Raw genomic sequence first — 15,593 nt, forward strand, 5'->3', positions numbered from 1 at the left:
GAATTTATTCACAATAGGAATAAATTCAAAATTTACTTTAAAGCTAAAAGGAAAAAACAAAGCTGTAAAAGAATGATACAAAAATATAAGAAAGTGATGTTGTAATCTTGGGGAAGGGAAGGGCTCTGCAAAGCAATAAACAAATGAAGGCACAAATTTTCAAAAAGCCAAATTTGACTATATAAAAAATCTTAAAATTCTGTTTGACAAAAGAAATTATAAAGTTAAAAGTCAAGCAATGGACTAGGGAAGGTATTTAAAACTTACAAAGAGAATAAATCGGTACGTATCTAAAGATTTTATTTTTTTCCTTTTTCTCCCCAAAGCCCCCTAGTACATAGTTGTATATTCTTCATTGTGAGTCCTTCTAGTTGTGGCATGTGGGACACTGCCTCAGCATGGTTTGATGAGTAGTGCCATGTCTGCACCCAGGATTCGAACCAATGAAACACTGGGCCGCCTGCAGCGGACCGCACAAACTTAACCACTCAACCACGGGGCCAGCCCCAAGTACATATCTAGGCAAGCAATCTGCATTAAGGCCTTTGCTCTTCACCTCCCTCTGCCAGGAATGCTCTTTTCCCAGGTATCCAAATGGTCAGATCCTCCCTTCCTTCCAACATGACTTTAAACGTCACCTTCTCAGTGAAGCTCTCCTTGACTCCATCCAAGATTGCTAATTTCACCCTGCCTCCTCTCCTCCCAACCCAGACAGGTCTTCCTTTCTCCTCTGGCAGGAAATTAAAGAGTCTTCTCTGGAAGGAAAAGATCCAGTTGACTGACGGGCAGTGCCCCAACTAAACAGATCAGACAGATGGCCCTATGGCAGGGTGCCCGTCCATCAATCTCACTTGTGGCCCCAGAGATCCCACTCAGCTTTTAGCTGCAAACTCCTAAATATGAGGAGACAGGCCAGGACCATCAGACATCTGAGGATAAGTTGTAACATGACAGAGAGAGGATAAAACAAACAAGCAAACCAAAAAAAACCCAAAACAAACCTATGTAGGGAGAAGAAAACATCAAAAGAAACTTCATTAATAACCCAAGAGATAAGACACAGTATTGCATCAAGATGTGTCTGCAACACTGCAAACTCAGGAACAGGAAGGAATGACACTCATTTCAGGGAAGGGAAGAAAATGGATAGTGGTGAGCCTTCAGGTTGTAGGTACATGGGTATTTATTTTTCTCGTACAATTTTTTTATGTTTGGAACTGCTCATAATTAAAAAGGAAGAAAATGTGATTTTTTTCACCTCTCAGTTTGGCAAAAGTTGAATTATAATATTCAGTATTAGTAGGAATTTGGGAAATCAGTCATCTCATACACCACAGTGGAAACAGAAATTGGAAAAATTTTCTCAGAGGGTAATATGGCAACATCTATCCAAATTTTACATGTGTACAGCTTTTGAATCATGAATTCCATTAAAAAATAACCTATGATTGAACATGTGGACAAAGAGGACAGACTAGTGGCTACCAGGGGAAAGGGGGGTTGTGGGGTGGCCACAAAGGGTGAAGGGTTGCACCGACAACACGACTGACAGACAATGTACAACTGAAATTTCACAAGATTGTAACCTATCATTAACTCAATAAAAAATTAAAAAAAAAAATAACCTATGATCCAAGGATCTTCTTTTCAACTCTTCTCCTCCTCTTGAGTTAGAGCTCTTTGAAGGAAAAAAAAAAAAGAATCGAAAAGCAAAAAGAACAAAAGAAAGCAATTCTCCCTGTTTTACTTACCAATATTATAAAGTGCTTCAGTACAAGAAGAATCATTTCTTAGAGCCTCTTTATAGAATTCAGCTGCCTTCTCATAATCACCATTTGCAAAAACTGTATTCCCTTTATTAGTAAGAGCTGATGGATTGTATCTATCAGAGTTCACAGCTAAATCTGCATAGCTGCTGGCTTGTGCAAATTCATTTTCCTAAATAAAGTACCAAACATATACAAATTATTCAAAGTTGATCAAATATCTTTTCTGTTTTGAAATTATTGATATGATAAACAGACTTTCTGAGACTACAGATAGGATGAACAGAAATATTTTACATATTTTGGTCTTGATAGGCTTATTCTGCAAAAGATTTTTAATCATCAAGCTCTTTCGACTACCCAAGTTTCTTATAATTGGCTTCTCCACAGTCTCCTGGTTTGACTAACAACATTATTTATATGTAGGTAGCTCCATTTCGAGGGCCCAAATTTCATGTCATTATTACTGCAGTACTATGCTTCCCAAACCTAAAGCATTGAAATAGCTATGGAAGCATCACTATCCTTTCTGCTCCCCCCTCAAACTGGCTGCATCACTTACTAGGTCTTGCATTTCTAGCAATCATCTTCTCTTTGTCTCTGCTACCAAATGCTCGATCAGAACCTTGCCATTATTCATGCATGCCACGTGGACCTCTCAGTTCTTAAGTAGTGCAGCTGTTTGTGCCATATCAGCTTAGTTAAGCTGAGAGCCACACTTCCTAGAATCCTCTTCCCTGTATGGTTCTCTTCTAGACTTGGCCAAAAGGAACTTCTAGGACATGTAGATTGCAGACATGAAGCAGCAGCCTTTACTTTCTGAAGGTCTTTTGCTGGTCATCAGCTGCAGGACTGATGTCCATGGGTTCCAGTCTGTCCTCACTTACTTCCACTCCACGTCTGGCTCTTCTTCCTGACTGTGCTGTCTCTGCTGACCAGAGCAATCCAGATCCATGATGGTGCTTGGCTGTGGACCCACAGAGGAAGCAGCTGTACAGAGGCAATCACTTCCCATACACCTCTTCATGAAGTCCCCCGTTGGGTGGCTGCTGGACAAACCTGGCTACTTATGGGTGATCCCTTCTCAGTTCCCCAAGTCCTCCTTCCACACCTTTACCTGCATAGCTCCTCTACCACTGTATAAGTTCTAATTCCTATATCCCTTTTCCCGTAACATTCACAGTGACTGCTTCCCTGATTGAACTTTAAAAAAATTGAGAATATAATTCACATATCATTAAAAAACCCTTTAAAAACATACAATTCTGTGGCATTTAACACATTCACAAAGTCATACAACCATCACCAGTATCCATAACATTACATTTCCCTAACATTTTTATCATCCTCGAAAGAAATCCTGCACCAATTAGCAGTCACTCCCCATTCTCCCTTCCCCCCAGCACCTGCCAACCACTAATCTGCTTTCTGTCTCCATGGATTTGTCCATTCTGGACATTTCATAATAAATATAATAATATGTGACTTTTTTTTTTTTGAGGAAGATTAGCCCTGAGCTAACATCTGCCACCAATCCTCCTCTTTTTGCTGAGGAAGCCTGGCCCTGAGCTAACGTTTGTGCCCATCTTCCTCCACTTTATATGTGGGACGCCTGCCACAGCATGGCTTGCCAAGTGGTGCCATGTCTGCACCTGGGATCTGAACAGGAGAACCCCCGTGCCGCTGAGAAGGAGAATGTGCAAACTTAACCACTGTGCCACCAGGCCGGCCCCCATATGTGACTTTTTTACGTCTGGCTTCTTTCACTTAGCATAATGTTTTTGATGTTTATTCATGTTGTACCACTTATCAGTACCTCACTCCTTTTTAGAACTGAATAATATCCCATTGTATGGATATGCCACATTTTGTTTATCCATTCATTGTTGAGACACTTGGGTTGTTTTCACCCACTTTTGGTTATTATAAATGATGCTGCTATGAACATTTATGTACAAGTATTTGTATGGACTCTGAACTTTGATATAAAAATTGGTACCTAAAAGTAGGGTGCTGCTGTCATAAAAACTAAATCATATAACATTGTCTTTTGGAGTAGGCAGCAGGTAAAATTTAGAAAAGCAGTGAAGGGTTGCTGATGGAGACTGGAGAGATGATGAACCATTAGTGGAGTTTGGAAAAGCAGTGAGCAATTGTTATTAGAGGCTTGATAAAGGGCAAGGCATGTTTTGTAGTCACGAGACAACTGTTCCTTGGCATCTACATTGACTTAGAAGATAGAAAATGTACTTAATGAACATGTACATGTGGCTAAGGAGGTTGCTGAAAGTGCCAACTAAGTTATTTTAACTGGGTGTGATAAGGTACAGTGAGAGAGAGGAGCTAAGGAGAGAACTATTCAGAGTTTGCAGCTAGAATTCAGAAGAAATATGGAGGAACTAGGACTTGATGTGTTGGAAAATAAAATTATTTAATGTCTCCAGTTTCTCTTGGTGGCAAAAGATTCTCAAAGTAAGAAATGGTTGCATGGTAGAGATCAAATCAAGGGTATAGCTCTGACATCCTTTGCAAACAAGACTTAAGGCAGTGCCTAGCAGAGTAGAGCCTCTCTCTCAAGTAGAAAAAGCTTCTAAGCATCTTTAGGGCTCTATTCCTCAGCATCCTTGTACACCTAAGAGAAAAAGGGGTCTGCTTTGAAAAGAATTATGGATTTGGCTTTTGGGGCATGAAGGAAATCCTAATGAGATTTATAGAAATCTGCCAAGTTTTTAAGGGAGTTGTACTAACAAAAGTGTTCCCAGATTAGATTAAATTAGGGACAGACCCAGTCCAAAATGAAAAAAGGTCTCTGGGCCTAAAATTTTTCTGGGCAGAAGGCAGACTAACAAAGTTAATCAGCTGCAAACATAAGTTATTTTTTCTATAGAACAAAAGGGTTCTCAGAAGACGGAACCAAGCACTACAGAGACTAAAGGATTGGGGGATCACTCCAATCAGAGCTGGGCCCTAATCAAGGAATATTCCCTTCTCCCACATTAGGGGCACTGACACACGTGCTTAGCTGGATTTCAGAACTGTTAAGGACCAGTGACTGTTAGGTGCTTCCATCTCACCCCTTTTGAATGGGAGTGTTTATTACAGTTATCCCATTCTTATCTCACTACATCCTGTGAGATGTAGTGTATGGGGGCAGATGACATGTTTTTATTATTCCCAGAACTCTGGATCAAGAGGACCTGTGCCTGAGAAAGCCCCATCTCTATCCAGACCTGATGTAGATGACAGCCTTTGAGCCTGATACTGTAACTGCACGAGACCATGAGAGTCTTGGGAGAGGTTAAGTACATTTTGCATATGGAAAGGATGTGAATAATTTGGGCTTGAATGCAGGCAGTGATAGATTGTTAAAATAATGCCCCTAATAGATCACATCTCCCAGTATTCATGCCCTTGTATGGTTCTTTCCTATGTTTGTTTTTCCCAATATGATAACAACAAATTCAACGCACACAAAAGCCTGAGAAGCACCTGTGCACAGGGGTCTCCTCTTATGGACCCTATCCCATGTAAGAAGTCTGGGCTTGTGGCCAGCCCCATGGTCGAGTGGTTGGGTTCATGCACTCCACTTTGGCAGCCTGGGGTTTTGCTGGTTCAGATCCTGGGTACAGACATGGCACCTCTCATCAGGCCATGCTGAGGCAGTGTCCCACATGCCACAACCAGAGACACTCACAACTAGAATATACAACTATGTACTGGGGGACTTTGGGGAGAAGAATAAAAAAAATTAAGAAAAGAAGATTGGCAACAGTTGTTAGCTCAGGTGCCAATCTTAAAAAAAAAAAAAGAAATCTGGGCTCTTCCACCGGAGAAGCACTGTGAAAGAGGACTAAGACGCCTGGCCAACAGCTCAGCTAAGTGCCAGACATCAGGGAAGCATCTGAGACTCAGTCAAGCCTCAGATGATGGCAGCAGTATGAATGATCCCAGGCCAGACCAGCATAAGGACCACTCAGGTAAACCCAGTCCCTTCAGGTAGAAGGTGCGCAAATACATAGTTATTTTAAGCCACTAAGTTTTGGGGTGGCTTATTACAGAGCAATAGAAAACTGATACAACTATATACTGGATACCAAAAATATATCTTCAACTATATATTAAATATAACTACATAAGAGACATCATTCTTCCTCAAAACAACCATTTTCCTCACAACCAGGCACAACAAATTATTGATCTGATGCTCCACTGGCTCTGCTCAGTTGACTAAATCTAACCAATCTCTTCCTTCTTTAAAAATGTTCTTGGTCTCCTCCCATACATTCACCAAGCTTGGTAAAGACTTGATCACTCATGAAACCATGTTCACAAAATTCACTCACAATTTCCTACATTCAACACGTAACGGCTATAGTGGAGGCTGTGCCTCGCCCCTGAGACCTGTCCTTCAGAGCTGCCGGGAATGGTGCTGGCCGCCAGCCTTGGCCGCCAGCCCTGTCTACGAATTACCCTGGGCCGAAGAGGCAGAGGCACCGTGCCTGAAGTCCTGCCCCTCCTGTGAGCAGGCCAGATATCCAGCGACTGGGTGACACAGGGCTACAGAGGCCCAGTCCCCTCACCCCAAGAGGGGAGAGTGCTGAGCTGCCGTCCCAGCTTCAAAGTGTCCTACGGGGTTGGCTCAGGCCTTGTGGTGACTACATCGCAGCCTCATGTCTCCCTCTGCGCAATGCTGCTTCCTACCTTTCTCCCTGCGGTGCTGATCCACAGAGCTCTCCCCAGCAAACTTCCTGCAGGTTAATCTCCATCTTGGAGTCTGCGTCTCACTGGGCGACAGCGGCCTTGTCTGAGCTTTCCTTTTCTTGTACTACCTCTCTGATTTCACTATTACATACTTCCTCTTCGTGCCTTCCTTTACTTCAAAGAAAGCATCCTATAGTTCTTCTGCTGTCTTCCCGATCTGATTCTTACTCTGGCCTCTTCAACGTATGCACACCCCAAAGTTAGTTCTCAGTTCTGTGCTATGCTCTCACCCTTGGAGATACCCTCTATTGTCTTAGCTCAGCCTGCTATAACAGAATACCACAGACTGTGTGACTTGAACAACAAATATTTATTTCTCACAGTTCTGGAGGCTGGGAGGTCCAAGATCAAGGTGTCAGCAAATTCGGGGTCTGGTGAGAGCCCAGTTCGTGGTTTGCAGATGGCCTCCTTGCTGCGTCCTCTTATGGCGGAGACAGCGCACTCTGGTCTCCTCTTCTATCAAGGGCACTAACCCCATCATGGGGGCTTCCCTCCTTATGACCTCATCTAACATAACAGAGCCCCCACCTCCAAATATAGTCACACTGGGGACTAGGGCTTCAATATACAAATTTTGGGGGCACACAGACAATCAGTCCATAGCATCTATTATCAAAGGTTTAACCTTTACAGAGACGATCATCACATTTTATCTCTGACCCTGATGTCCTGTCTGAGATCAGCATCACATGCCTCCTGGACATTTCTATTTGAATGTATCACCAACAGTACAAACATTTTTAAAATATATTTAAAAACACACTCAGCATCTTTCCCCTGAACCTGAAACCTCCTCTGGACATGGACTTGGCACCACTCTCCTGCCAGTAGATTTAGAACACTGGAGTCACCTTCACCAGTGGTTTGACCTCTCTCCCATCCTAACACGTATGAGGGTGGAACACCTTCCCACCGTGATGTTAGTTCAGCAGGGCAGCAGTCCCCAATGGTGCACAGAGCAGAAGCTCCGTGGGGACTGGACATGTTCTAACTAAACACAGCAATCTTGAGGCTCATCTCCCTGCCCAGCGTTCTCGTCTCTGTGCTTTTGTTTACTCCTTTGGTCTCCCCACAAACGTTTCTTTCTCTCTTATCTATATTCTGACTTTCAAGATCCAACCTTAGGAAATCTTCCCTGAAAGTCATAAATTAAAAGGTTATTTGCCTCCTCTGAATGTCTCAAGTACTTGCTATCCACATTAATTTGTTTTCTGCCAACCTTCCTTTCTTCCTTCCTAGTCTACCCACCTGCCTTCTTTGTCCCAAATGAAGAAAGTTCCCTTTTAAACTTCTGGTATTCCCCATGACTGGCATCAGTAGATGCTCAAGTATGCTTGTTATCGATGACACTGTAACCATACATAAATCATTTCACCCAAGATGTCACTTTCTTTATTCCCAACATGGAGTTGAAATGTATCTCTAGCTCATCTCCCAGATCTACACTCTAATTCTATGATGTGATGCTTACCACCACAATTTTTTTCCCTCCTTCTCCTTCTGAAGATGGTCCTCTCACTCACATCCATGAACTCACTCCTGGTCCAGAACTTATCATGACCAGACCCTCTATACACTCCATTCTGCTGACATCTCCACCAGTCTTCTTTGGAGCTGCTCCTTAGGCATACTCCTCAGGCAGAAATTTAGCAACATAAAAATATCACATTACCAAAACTCTTAATTGTGAAAAAAAAACAGAACTTACCAAATAATACAGGAATGAGAGGTTGGTTGCAGCTGCACTTTTCACTCTACTGTCCTTTTTTTCAAACATTTTTAAGGTTTCTACAGCCTAGAAATGAAATATCTGAAAGTTATTACTACAGTAACATGACAGTATTCAGGCTTAAGATTGGGGAAAAGATCAGTCAGTGTATCTAGAGTGGAAGACCAAGGAAGGGCAAAAGAGGGTAGGACTAATATCTTTAAGAAAACAAATAACAAGATGAGAATTTCATTTGAGAATTAAAATTTATAAAAAAGAATAAAATGAAACTAAAAATAAAATAACTAAAATTAAGAACACAATAGATGGGTTTAACAGCAGATTAGAAACAGCTGAAAAGAAGAGTAAATATCGAGCCTTGTGACACAGTTTAGTGTTTATCTTGCATAATGAGGTAGGGGGCAAGGTTTTATTTAAAACACATGATCAAATTTGCTATTTACAGAATAATTCTAGAATTTCCGCTTCTGGCTATCAGAGACTAGCCTATAGAAAACCATTCTCCTACAGAGAACAATTAGAAAAGCTTGATGAAGCACTAAAAATATTTTTTGAAGGCAGTGGAGAGCTACTAAGGCAACCAGGATTTTAAGGTCAAGATCCCAGAAAATGTTCAGACTGAAATAAGCACTGCAAAAGAAAAGGTTAAAGCAGGGTACTGGCCCCATGGCCAAGCGGTTAAGTCTGCACACTCTGCGTCGGTGGCCCAGGGTTTCGCTGGTTTGGATCCTGGGCGTGGACCTAGCACCACTCATCAGGCCATGCTGAGGCGGCATCCCACATAGCAGAGCCAGTAGGACCTACAACTAGAATACACAACTAAGTACTGAAGGAGCTTTGGGGAGAAGAGGAAAAAAAAGAAGACTGGCAATGGATGTTAGCTCAGGTGCCAATCTTTAAAAAAAAAAAGTAAAAAAAAAAAGGTTAAAACACGTTCTTAGAAAAGAACATAAGAGGGGCCAGCCTATCGGCATAGAGGTTAAGTTCATGCGCTCGGCTTTGGTGGCCCAGGGTTCACAGGTTCAGATCCCAGGCACAGACCTAGCACCATTTGTAAAACCAAGCTGTGGTGGCATGCCACATAAAATAGAGGAAGAATGGCACAGATGTTGCTCAGTGACAATCTTCTCCAAGCAAACAGGAAGATCGGGGGCCAGCCCGGGGGCGTAGCAGTTAAGTTTGCGTGCTCTGCTTCAGCGGCCCAGGGTTCGCCAGTTCAGATCCCAGATGCAGATCTACACACTGGTTATCAAGCTGTGCCATGGCAGCTGGCCCACATATAAAACAGAGGAAGATGGGCATACAGATGTTAGCTCAGGACCCATTTTCCTAAAAAAGAAAAAGAGGAAGATTGGCAATAAATGCTAGCTCAGGGCTGATCTTTCTTACAAAAATAAAAAAAGAGGAACATAAGAGACAATATGGAAACACAGTGAAAAGGTCTAATACAAATGTAACTGGAGTTCCAAAAAGAAAAGAAAGATTAATGGCTGAGAATTTTCTAAAACTGATGACAGAATATAATTCTGGGAGTATATAAAAAAGATCTGAAATAAATCGAAATATAATTACATTTTCAAGCCATGAGAAATGAAGGTACATTTTTAACTACCTGCCAGGTCTAACCTTAAGCAAATACGACATTTGGGACAGGCAGACACCTTGCATGAAAGGCAAATGAGTACTCAACCTAGAAATTACTGAGAAATATGAGAGAAAAAAAAAGCAGAGAAAGGCAATGGGTTTCCTTCCTTTAAAATACATTTACTGGAGAGAGTGCTTGGCCTCTTGGTGCCTCCTGCTTCTGGGGAGAAGCTGCTCCAAGCAGAAATCCCACTCTAGCTTTTACAGCGGCATCAGCTATTGCTGATAGAATATGCCTGACAAATGGATACGGAAAACGCCTGAGAAGTCTTATCTTCGTGCTGTGCAAATTTCTGACCTCAAAAGAGGTACAACAAATGGAGTACCATTAAGCATGTTGACTCAGTTTTTTTACGGTAGAAGATTTTAAAACACTAGAATCGTATACCTTGGTTATAATATGAGTAAATTATTATTTTTTCAAAGGATTTTTTATTGTTTTAAAGAAAACCTTTGGAAGTTTCCAGGCCAGTAGTTTATAATTCCACAAAGTAAACTCTGGAAGAAAAACCTCCACATATCATACCCTCACATTTGAGATTCTTTTTCCCACTTATCTTGTGGAAGGATCTTCTCTAAAACTATCAAGAAGTTCCTAAAACTTACCGCAGACATTACTGCCACCTACATTGTTCATCCTGCAGAACCGACTTCATTGAATCTCATTGAATCTGTACACAACCTCCGCAGCTATCAATGCAAAAGCCACTGCTGTTTTGAATCTCTAAGCTTTATAAGCTGCATTTCACTTTGAATAAGAATTCAGATGTTTTAATCTTTACTCTTAGATTGTGTCATGATAAATGTACGTGTTAATTTAAAATATAAGGTACATGAACAGGTATAATTCACACAAACATTAAACTCTCTGAAGCCAAGTATAGAGGAAAGAAAGGCTCTTCTCTAACATTTATGTCGTCCACAAAGGACAATATCAAAAGCAGGGTAACAAACAACAACAATCACTTTTCTAAAAACAGAATGCTATAGTAGTTTATATCACTCCTTTTAGAAATAGCTATTCATATTATAGTCAAGGAAACGTATTGGATTTTTAACTTTTCATATGTGCTAATTTGTGGCTCATTAGTAACAATACTTTTAAGACTACATTTAACATGAAATTATTCTCCCCCAAAAAAGTTACTGTAAATTCAAACAAGATGTAAAAAGCAATGCAATCCAAAGCTATTACTTAAACGAAATAAAAGTATTTTGAACCTAAAACATCCATTTAAAAACATCTGAGAGAATAAAAACATACTTCATATTTTAAGTTTCTAAACTATACATTATTCTAAAAAGGCTAATTATTTGAATAAAAGGAACATTGTCAGGTATTTTTTAGCTTTGAAATAGGCTGTTTCACAACTGTTCTTTATATGTTCAATGAATGCATATCCAACATTTGTTTTTAAGAGTAAAACATAAATCAATTTATTTAAAAATAAAAGTGATAAAAGTACACAAAGTTAAATTTAGGTGTAAATGGCAAAACAAATAATGACAATAAAACGTTGTGGGGCTGGTCTGGTGGCGCAGTGGTTAAGTTTGCACATTCCGCTTCTTGGCGGCCAGGGGTTTACTGGTTCGGATCCCAGGTGTGGACATGGCACCGCTTGGCAAAAGCCATGCTGTGGTAGGTGTCCCACATATAAAGTAGAGGAAGATGGGCATGGATCATAGCTCAGGGCCAGTCTTCCTCAGCAAAAAGAGGAGGATTGGCAGTAGTAACCTCAGGGCTAACCTTCCTCAAAAAAACAAAAAACAAAAAACAAAACGTTGCTTTGTTGTTTGGTTGCTTTTTCCCCCCCAAAAAACAAATAGGAAAATAGATATGTCACCATCTTAGTTTTCTTTCCTGGCTAACGCCATCTAGCTACTGGCTTCAGCATTCCATGGAGTCTGTCTGTATACTATCACTGGCCATTAGACCAAACTACTTCATTTCATCCACCTTTGGCTTTTTAGTGGAGTTCTTTCTCCATTACAAAAGTGACTACAAAATAACACTATCATGACAAGGAACCAAACTCAGATTTCAGCACCTTTTCTTTAAAAAGTATTTAGAGGGTCCGGCCCAGTGGTACAGCGGTTAAGTTTGCATGTTCTGCTTTGGTGGCCCGGGGTTCACCAGCTCAGATCGTGGGTGCAGACCTAGGCACTGCTTGTCAAGCCATGCTCTGGCAGGCATCCCACATATAAAGTAGAGGAAGATGGGCACAGATGTTAGCTCAGGGCCAGTCTTCCTCAGCAAAAAGAGGAGGATTGGTGGCAGATATTAGCTCAGGGTTAATCTTCCTCCAAAAAAAAATTTTAAAAATACTTTTTTAAAGTATTTAAACTACCGAATTATATAAGAAAGGATATATTTTTCTTTTACCTTGAATTGTAAGTAAAGTAGTCCTCATCAAATGATCATTCTGAGTTATGTCAACCCAATCCTTTTTAACCTAATAGTGCTCTCTTCAAACTAAGATTGTATTATACCCATACTTACAATATGCAAACAAAAGAAACACAAAGTAAAAGCAGCAATGTTGAAAAGGAAGCAGAAATTACATTTTAAAAATATAGATAAGCTAATTGTTATTAAAATCTTGAAAACACAAATGGAACAAAAGATATGCTGAATGAGGATAGCTGAGAAAGCAGTAAACAATAAGATGTGGGTTAAATTAATTTTAATATGAAAAAATTAGAGAGTTTCTTCCTTAATGGGCACAGTTTTAAAACATGAACTATGGTAATACATTGTGAAATCTTTCAAACAAGACCATTTAAAAATAAAATATCAAGAGAAAATTGGCAAACATGGTTTTCTCTATTTTGTTACCTACAACAATATTTCTTACACACACAAAAATTACTCTTTTGGTCCATAGATGACTTCAGCAAGATAATAAAGACCAATTTGTCTCACTTCATTTCCACTGAAAGAGCATTACAACAGTATTAGAGAGTTATCAGTGGCATTTTTAATGACCAAGGGTGTGATAATCAAATGACAGAACAGATGTAAAGATACTTCGAAAAGTCTTTCAGTGCTTTACAAATGCTAAAATTTTTAAGCATACTAAATTCAACTACACAATGGAACAAGTCCATGGCACTCCATTATGTTAATCAATAATCACAACATGAACACTGGGGCTGCTTTATTCTACTCTCAAGTCTCAGGGTAGCTGGCGTTCTCCCCCAACTTCTAGAAAGGGGTTAGTCATTTCTATTGTCTCCTAGATAAAAGAAAGGTCCTTAAGTAGGAAGAAAAATTGAAAACAGGCTTGGGATAGGATGTAGGAAAGATATTGTGGCTTTCTCTGGCCCTGTTCTCTGAGTCTAAGCCAGGAGGAGCTAAGTTTTCTATTTGTGGGCACATATGACACTAACCATTGGCTTTATAAACTAGGATATCAAGTTTCATTCTGTTTATTCTCTTTTATTATTTTCCCCCTACCCCCACCCCTCAACGCTGTCTATTCTTATCACAACTATGTCTCATTTGAGACAGATTTCATATTGAAGGGGTATAACTGTTCCACCTCCACCCATGGTAGCAAGGTAGCAGTGGTACCAGTGAGAGATCCTGGAAGGTTCTGAAACTGCTTAGCAATGGGACCATTTTATGCCCAAAGCACCATTAATGCGTAAACTAAATATGTAAAACAGGTAACGGGAAAGCTGTTCTGGTGAAAACAGTAGATGAAGTGTCAAGCTACTATCCAGGCTCCTGGTCTTGCTTAGTCCCTACACATAATCCCTCATTCTGAAAAACCTCAGAGTTTCAGGGACAGTTCCCAAACCCCTAGGGAAAAGTTGATCTCTGGACTAGAATACGGTTCAGTAATTTAGCAACCATGCTTTACATGGAAAGTATTTATATTTTAAGAAACAAGACAAACAGGTCAAAGTTAAAATAAAGTAATACTATATTAATGGAAGTTATGTTAGGACAGAAATAAAAATATTACTCAACTTCAGAATAATCACAGATAAAAATTATTCTACAAAGGAGTTTCCCAATACTATGGCTTTGACCAATTAACATATGAAATTTCACCTAAAAATTTTTAAAACTTACTTGGTTAAAGTCCTTTTGTCTCAAGTACGTAATCGCTTTGTTTATTTCCAGATCATTTGCTAGCTCTACATATTGAGAAGCTTTCACAACTTCAACACACCTATAATGTAAAGCATAAAAACGTTACTTTATTTTGGTTTGATATATTTATGTTGTTTGTGGTTTTCTTAAATGTGACTTTCAAAAATTTTTTAAAGTGCCCCTCGTGTTTTATAAGGGTAAGCAAGCACTCATTTCTTCCAATACAGGCATTAAGTTACTGAACGCTTCAGTTTTAAACTAATTTTCTTACCCAATTTTTCATTAGCCTGTCATCACTTCTAATTATTTATGGCATTTTAAATAAAATTGGATTGAGTTCAACATTCTAATTTTTAATTAACTACTAAAACAATTTTAATTTATAACAGATAAAATTGTTTCTATTTTTTTTCAACTTAAATGCTCTGATGGTGAGAAAAATGTTACAGAGTTTGCAGAATATATTTAATTTTTTATGTCCAAACTTAGACTATCGTAGATCTGTTCCCCAAAGCACACAGAACATTTATTTTTAACTATTTATCAGGCACTGCACTAATTCCTTTATAAGCATTGTCACATTTAATCCTTACAACAAACCTTGAAACACAGGCATTATCTCTGTTTTTTATATAGGAAAATGGAAGATCTGAGATCACACAGGTAGAAAACGGTCAAGTGAGAGTCTGAACTGAATTTTAGTTGATATCAAATCCATTTGCACCAAGACAAATGTTTTTCAAATTGAGGTCAACTGAAATTAATTTAGTGGATCATGATTTGTATTTAAAAAAAAATTTAAAAATGTCAAAGGACATCATACATAATGAGGGCAAGGATTGTTTCATGAAACTTGTTTCAGTAAACAATGTAAAATACACTTTTTTTTCAAAGATTTTATTTTTCCTTTTTCTCCCCAAACCTCCCCCCCCATACATAGTTGTGTATTTTCAGTTGTGGGTCCTTCTAGTTGTGGCATGTGGACGCCACCTCAGCACGGCCTGACGAGCATTGCCACGTCCGCGCCCAGGATCTAAACCGGCAAAATCCTGGGCCACCAAAGCGGAGCGCGCAAACTTAACCACTCGGCCAGGGGGCTGGCCCTTAAAATACATTTCTTACTGAGGGTCTGGTTCAAAAATGTTTCAAAGCCACTGGCCTTGATCAATAATTTTAAAATATTACAGCAGGGCCAGGCCTGGTGGCCTAGTGGTTAAGTATGGCACGCTTTGCTTTGGCAGCCTGGGTTTGGTTCCTGGGCATGGACATATACCACTCATCTATCAGTGGCCAAGCTGTGGCGGCATCCTACATACGAAATAAAGGAAGACTGGCACAGATGTTAGCTCAGGGCAAATCTTCCTCAGCAGAAAGAGGAAGATTGACAACAGATGTTAGTTCAGGGTGAATCTACTTCAGGAAAATAAAAAAAAAAGCAGAAGATCCCTTTCTTCAAGCAAAATCTTTATTTTTTTAATCCCAATTTATAAAAGAGCCCCACTGCTTGAAGTGGGGAGCGAGGACTTGAAGCCCTGCCTGCTCAGTAGCCCTGTGAATGGCCCTCTGTCCCCATCCCCACCCCAGCAAAGCA

General features: G+C 39.9%; 1 protein-coding gene across 4 annotated transcripts in view; it reads right to left on the reverse strand.

Annotated features, from left to right (window-relative positions):
• The window catches only part of IFT88 (intraflagellar transport 88), a 134,196-nt gene that overhangs the window by 61,099 nt on the left and 57,504 nt on the right, over positions 1-15,593 (reverse strand). For all 4 annotated transcript variants that reach the window (XR_006889139.1, XR_006889140.1, XM_046664788.1 and 1 more), the window contains exons 15-17: positions 13,982-14,081; positions 8,236-8,322; positions 1,752-1,938 (exon numbers count right to left, since the gene is read on the reverse strand). Coding sequence is in view for 2 of the 4 variants with exons in the window: in XM_046664788.1 (XP_046520744.1) it covers positions 1,752-1,938; positions 8,236-8,322; positions 13,982-14,081 (374 nt within the window). In the remaining 2 variants the exon portion in view is untranslated. The remainder of the gene's footprint in view (positions 1-1,751; positions 1,939-8,235; positions 8,323-13,981; positions 14,082-15,593) is intronic.

The sequence above is a fragment of the Equus quagga genome, chromosome 6, assembly GCF_021613505.1.
Source record: "Equus quagga isolate Etosha38 chromosome 6, UCLA_HA_Equagga_1.0, whole genome shotgun sequence".
Classification (NCBI taxonomy): Eukaryota; Metazoa; Chordata; class Mammalia; order Perissodactyla; family Equidae; genus Equus; species Equus quagga.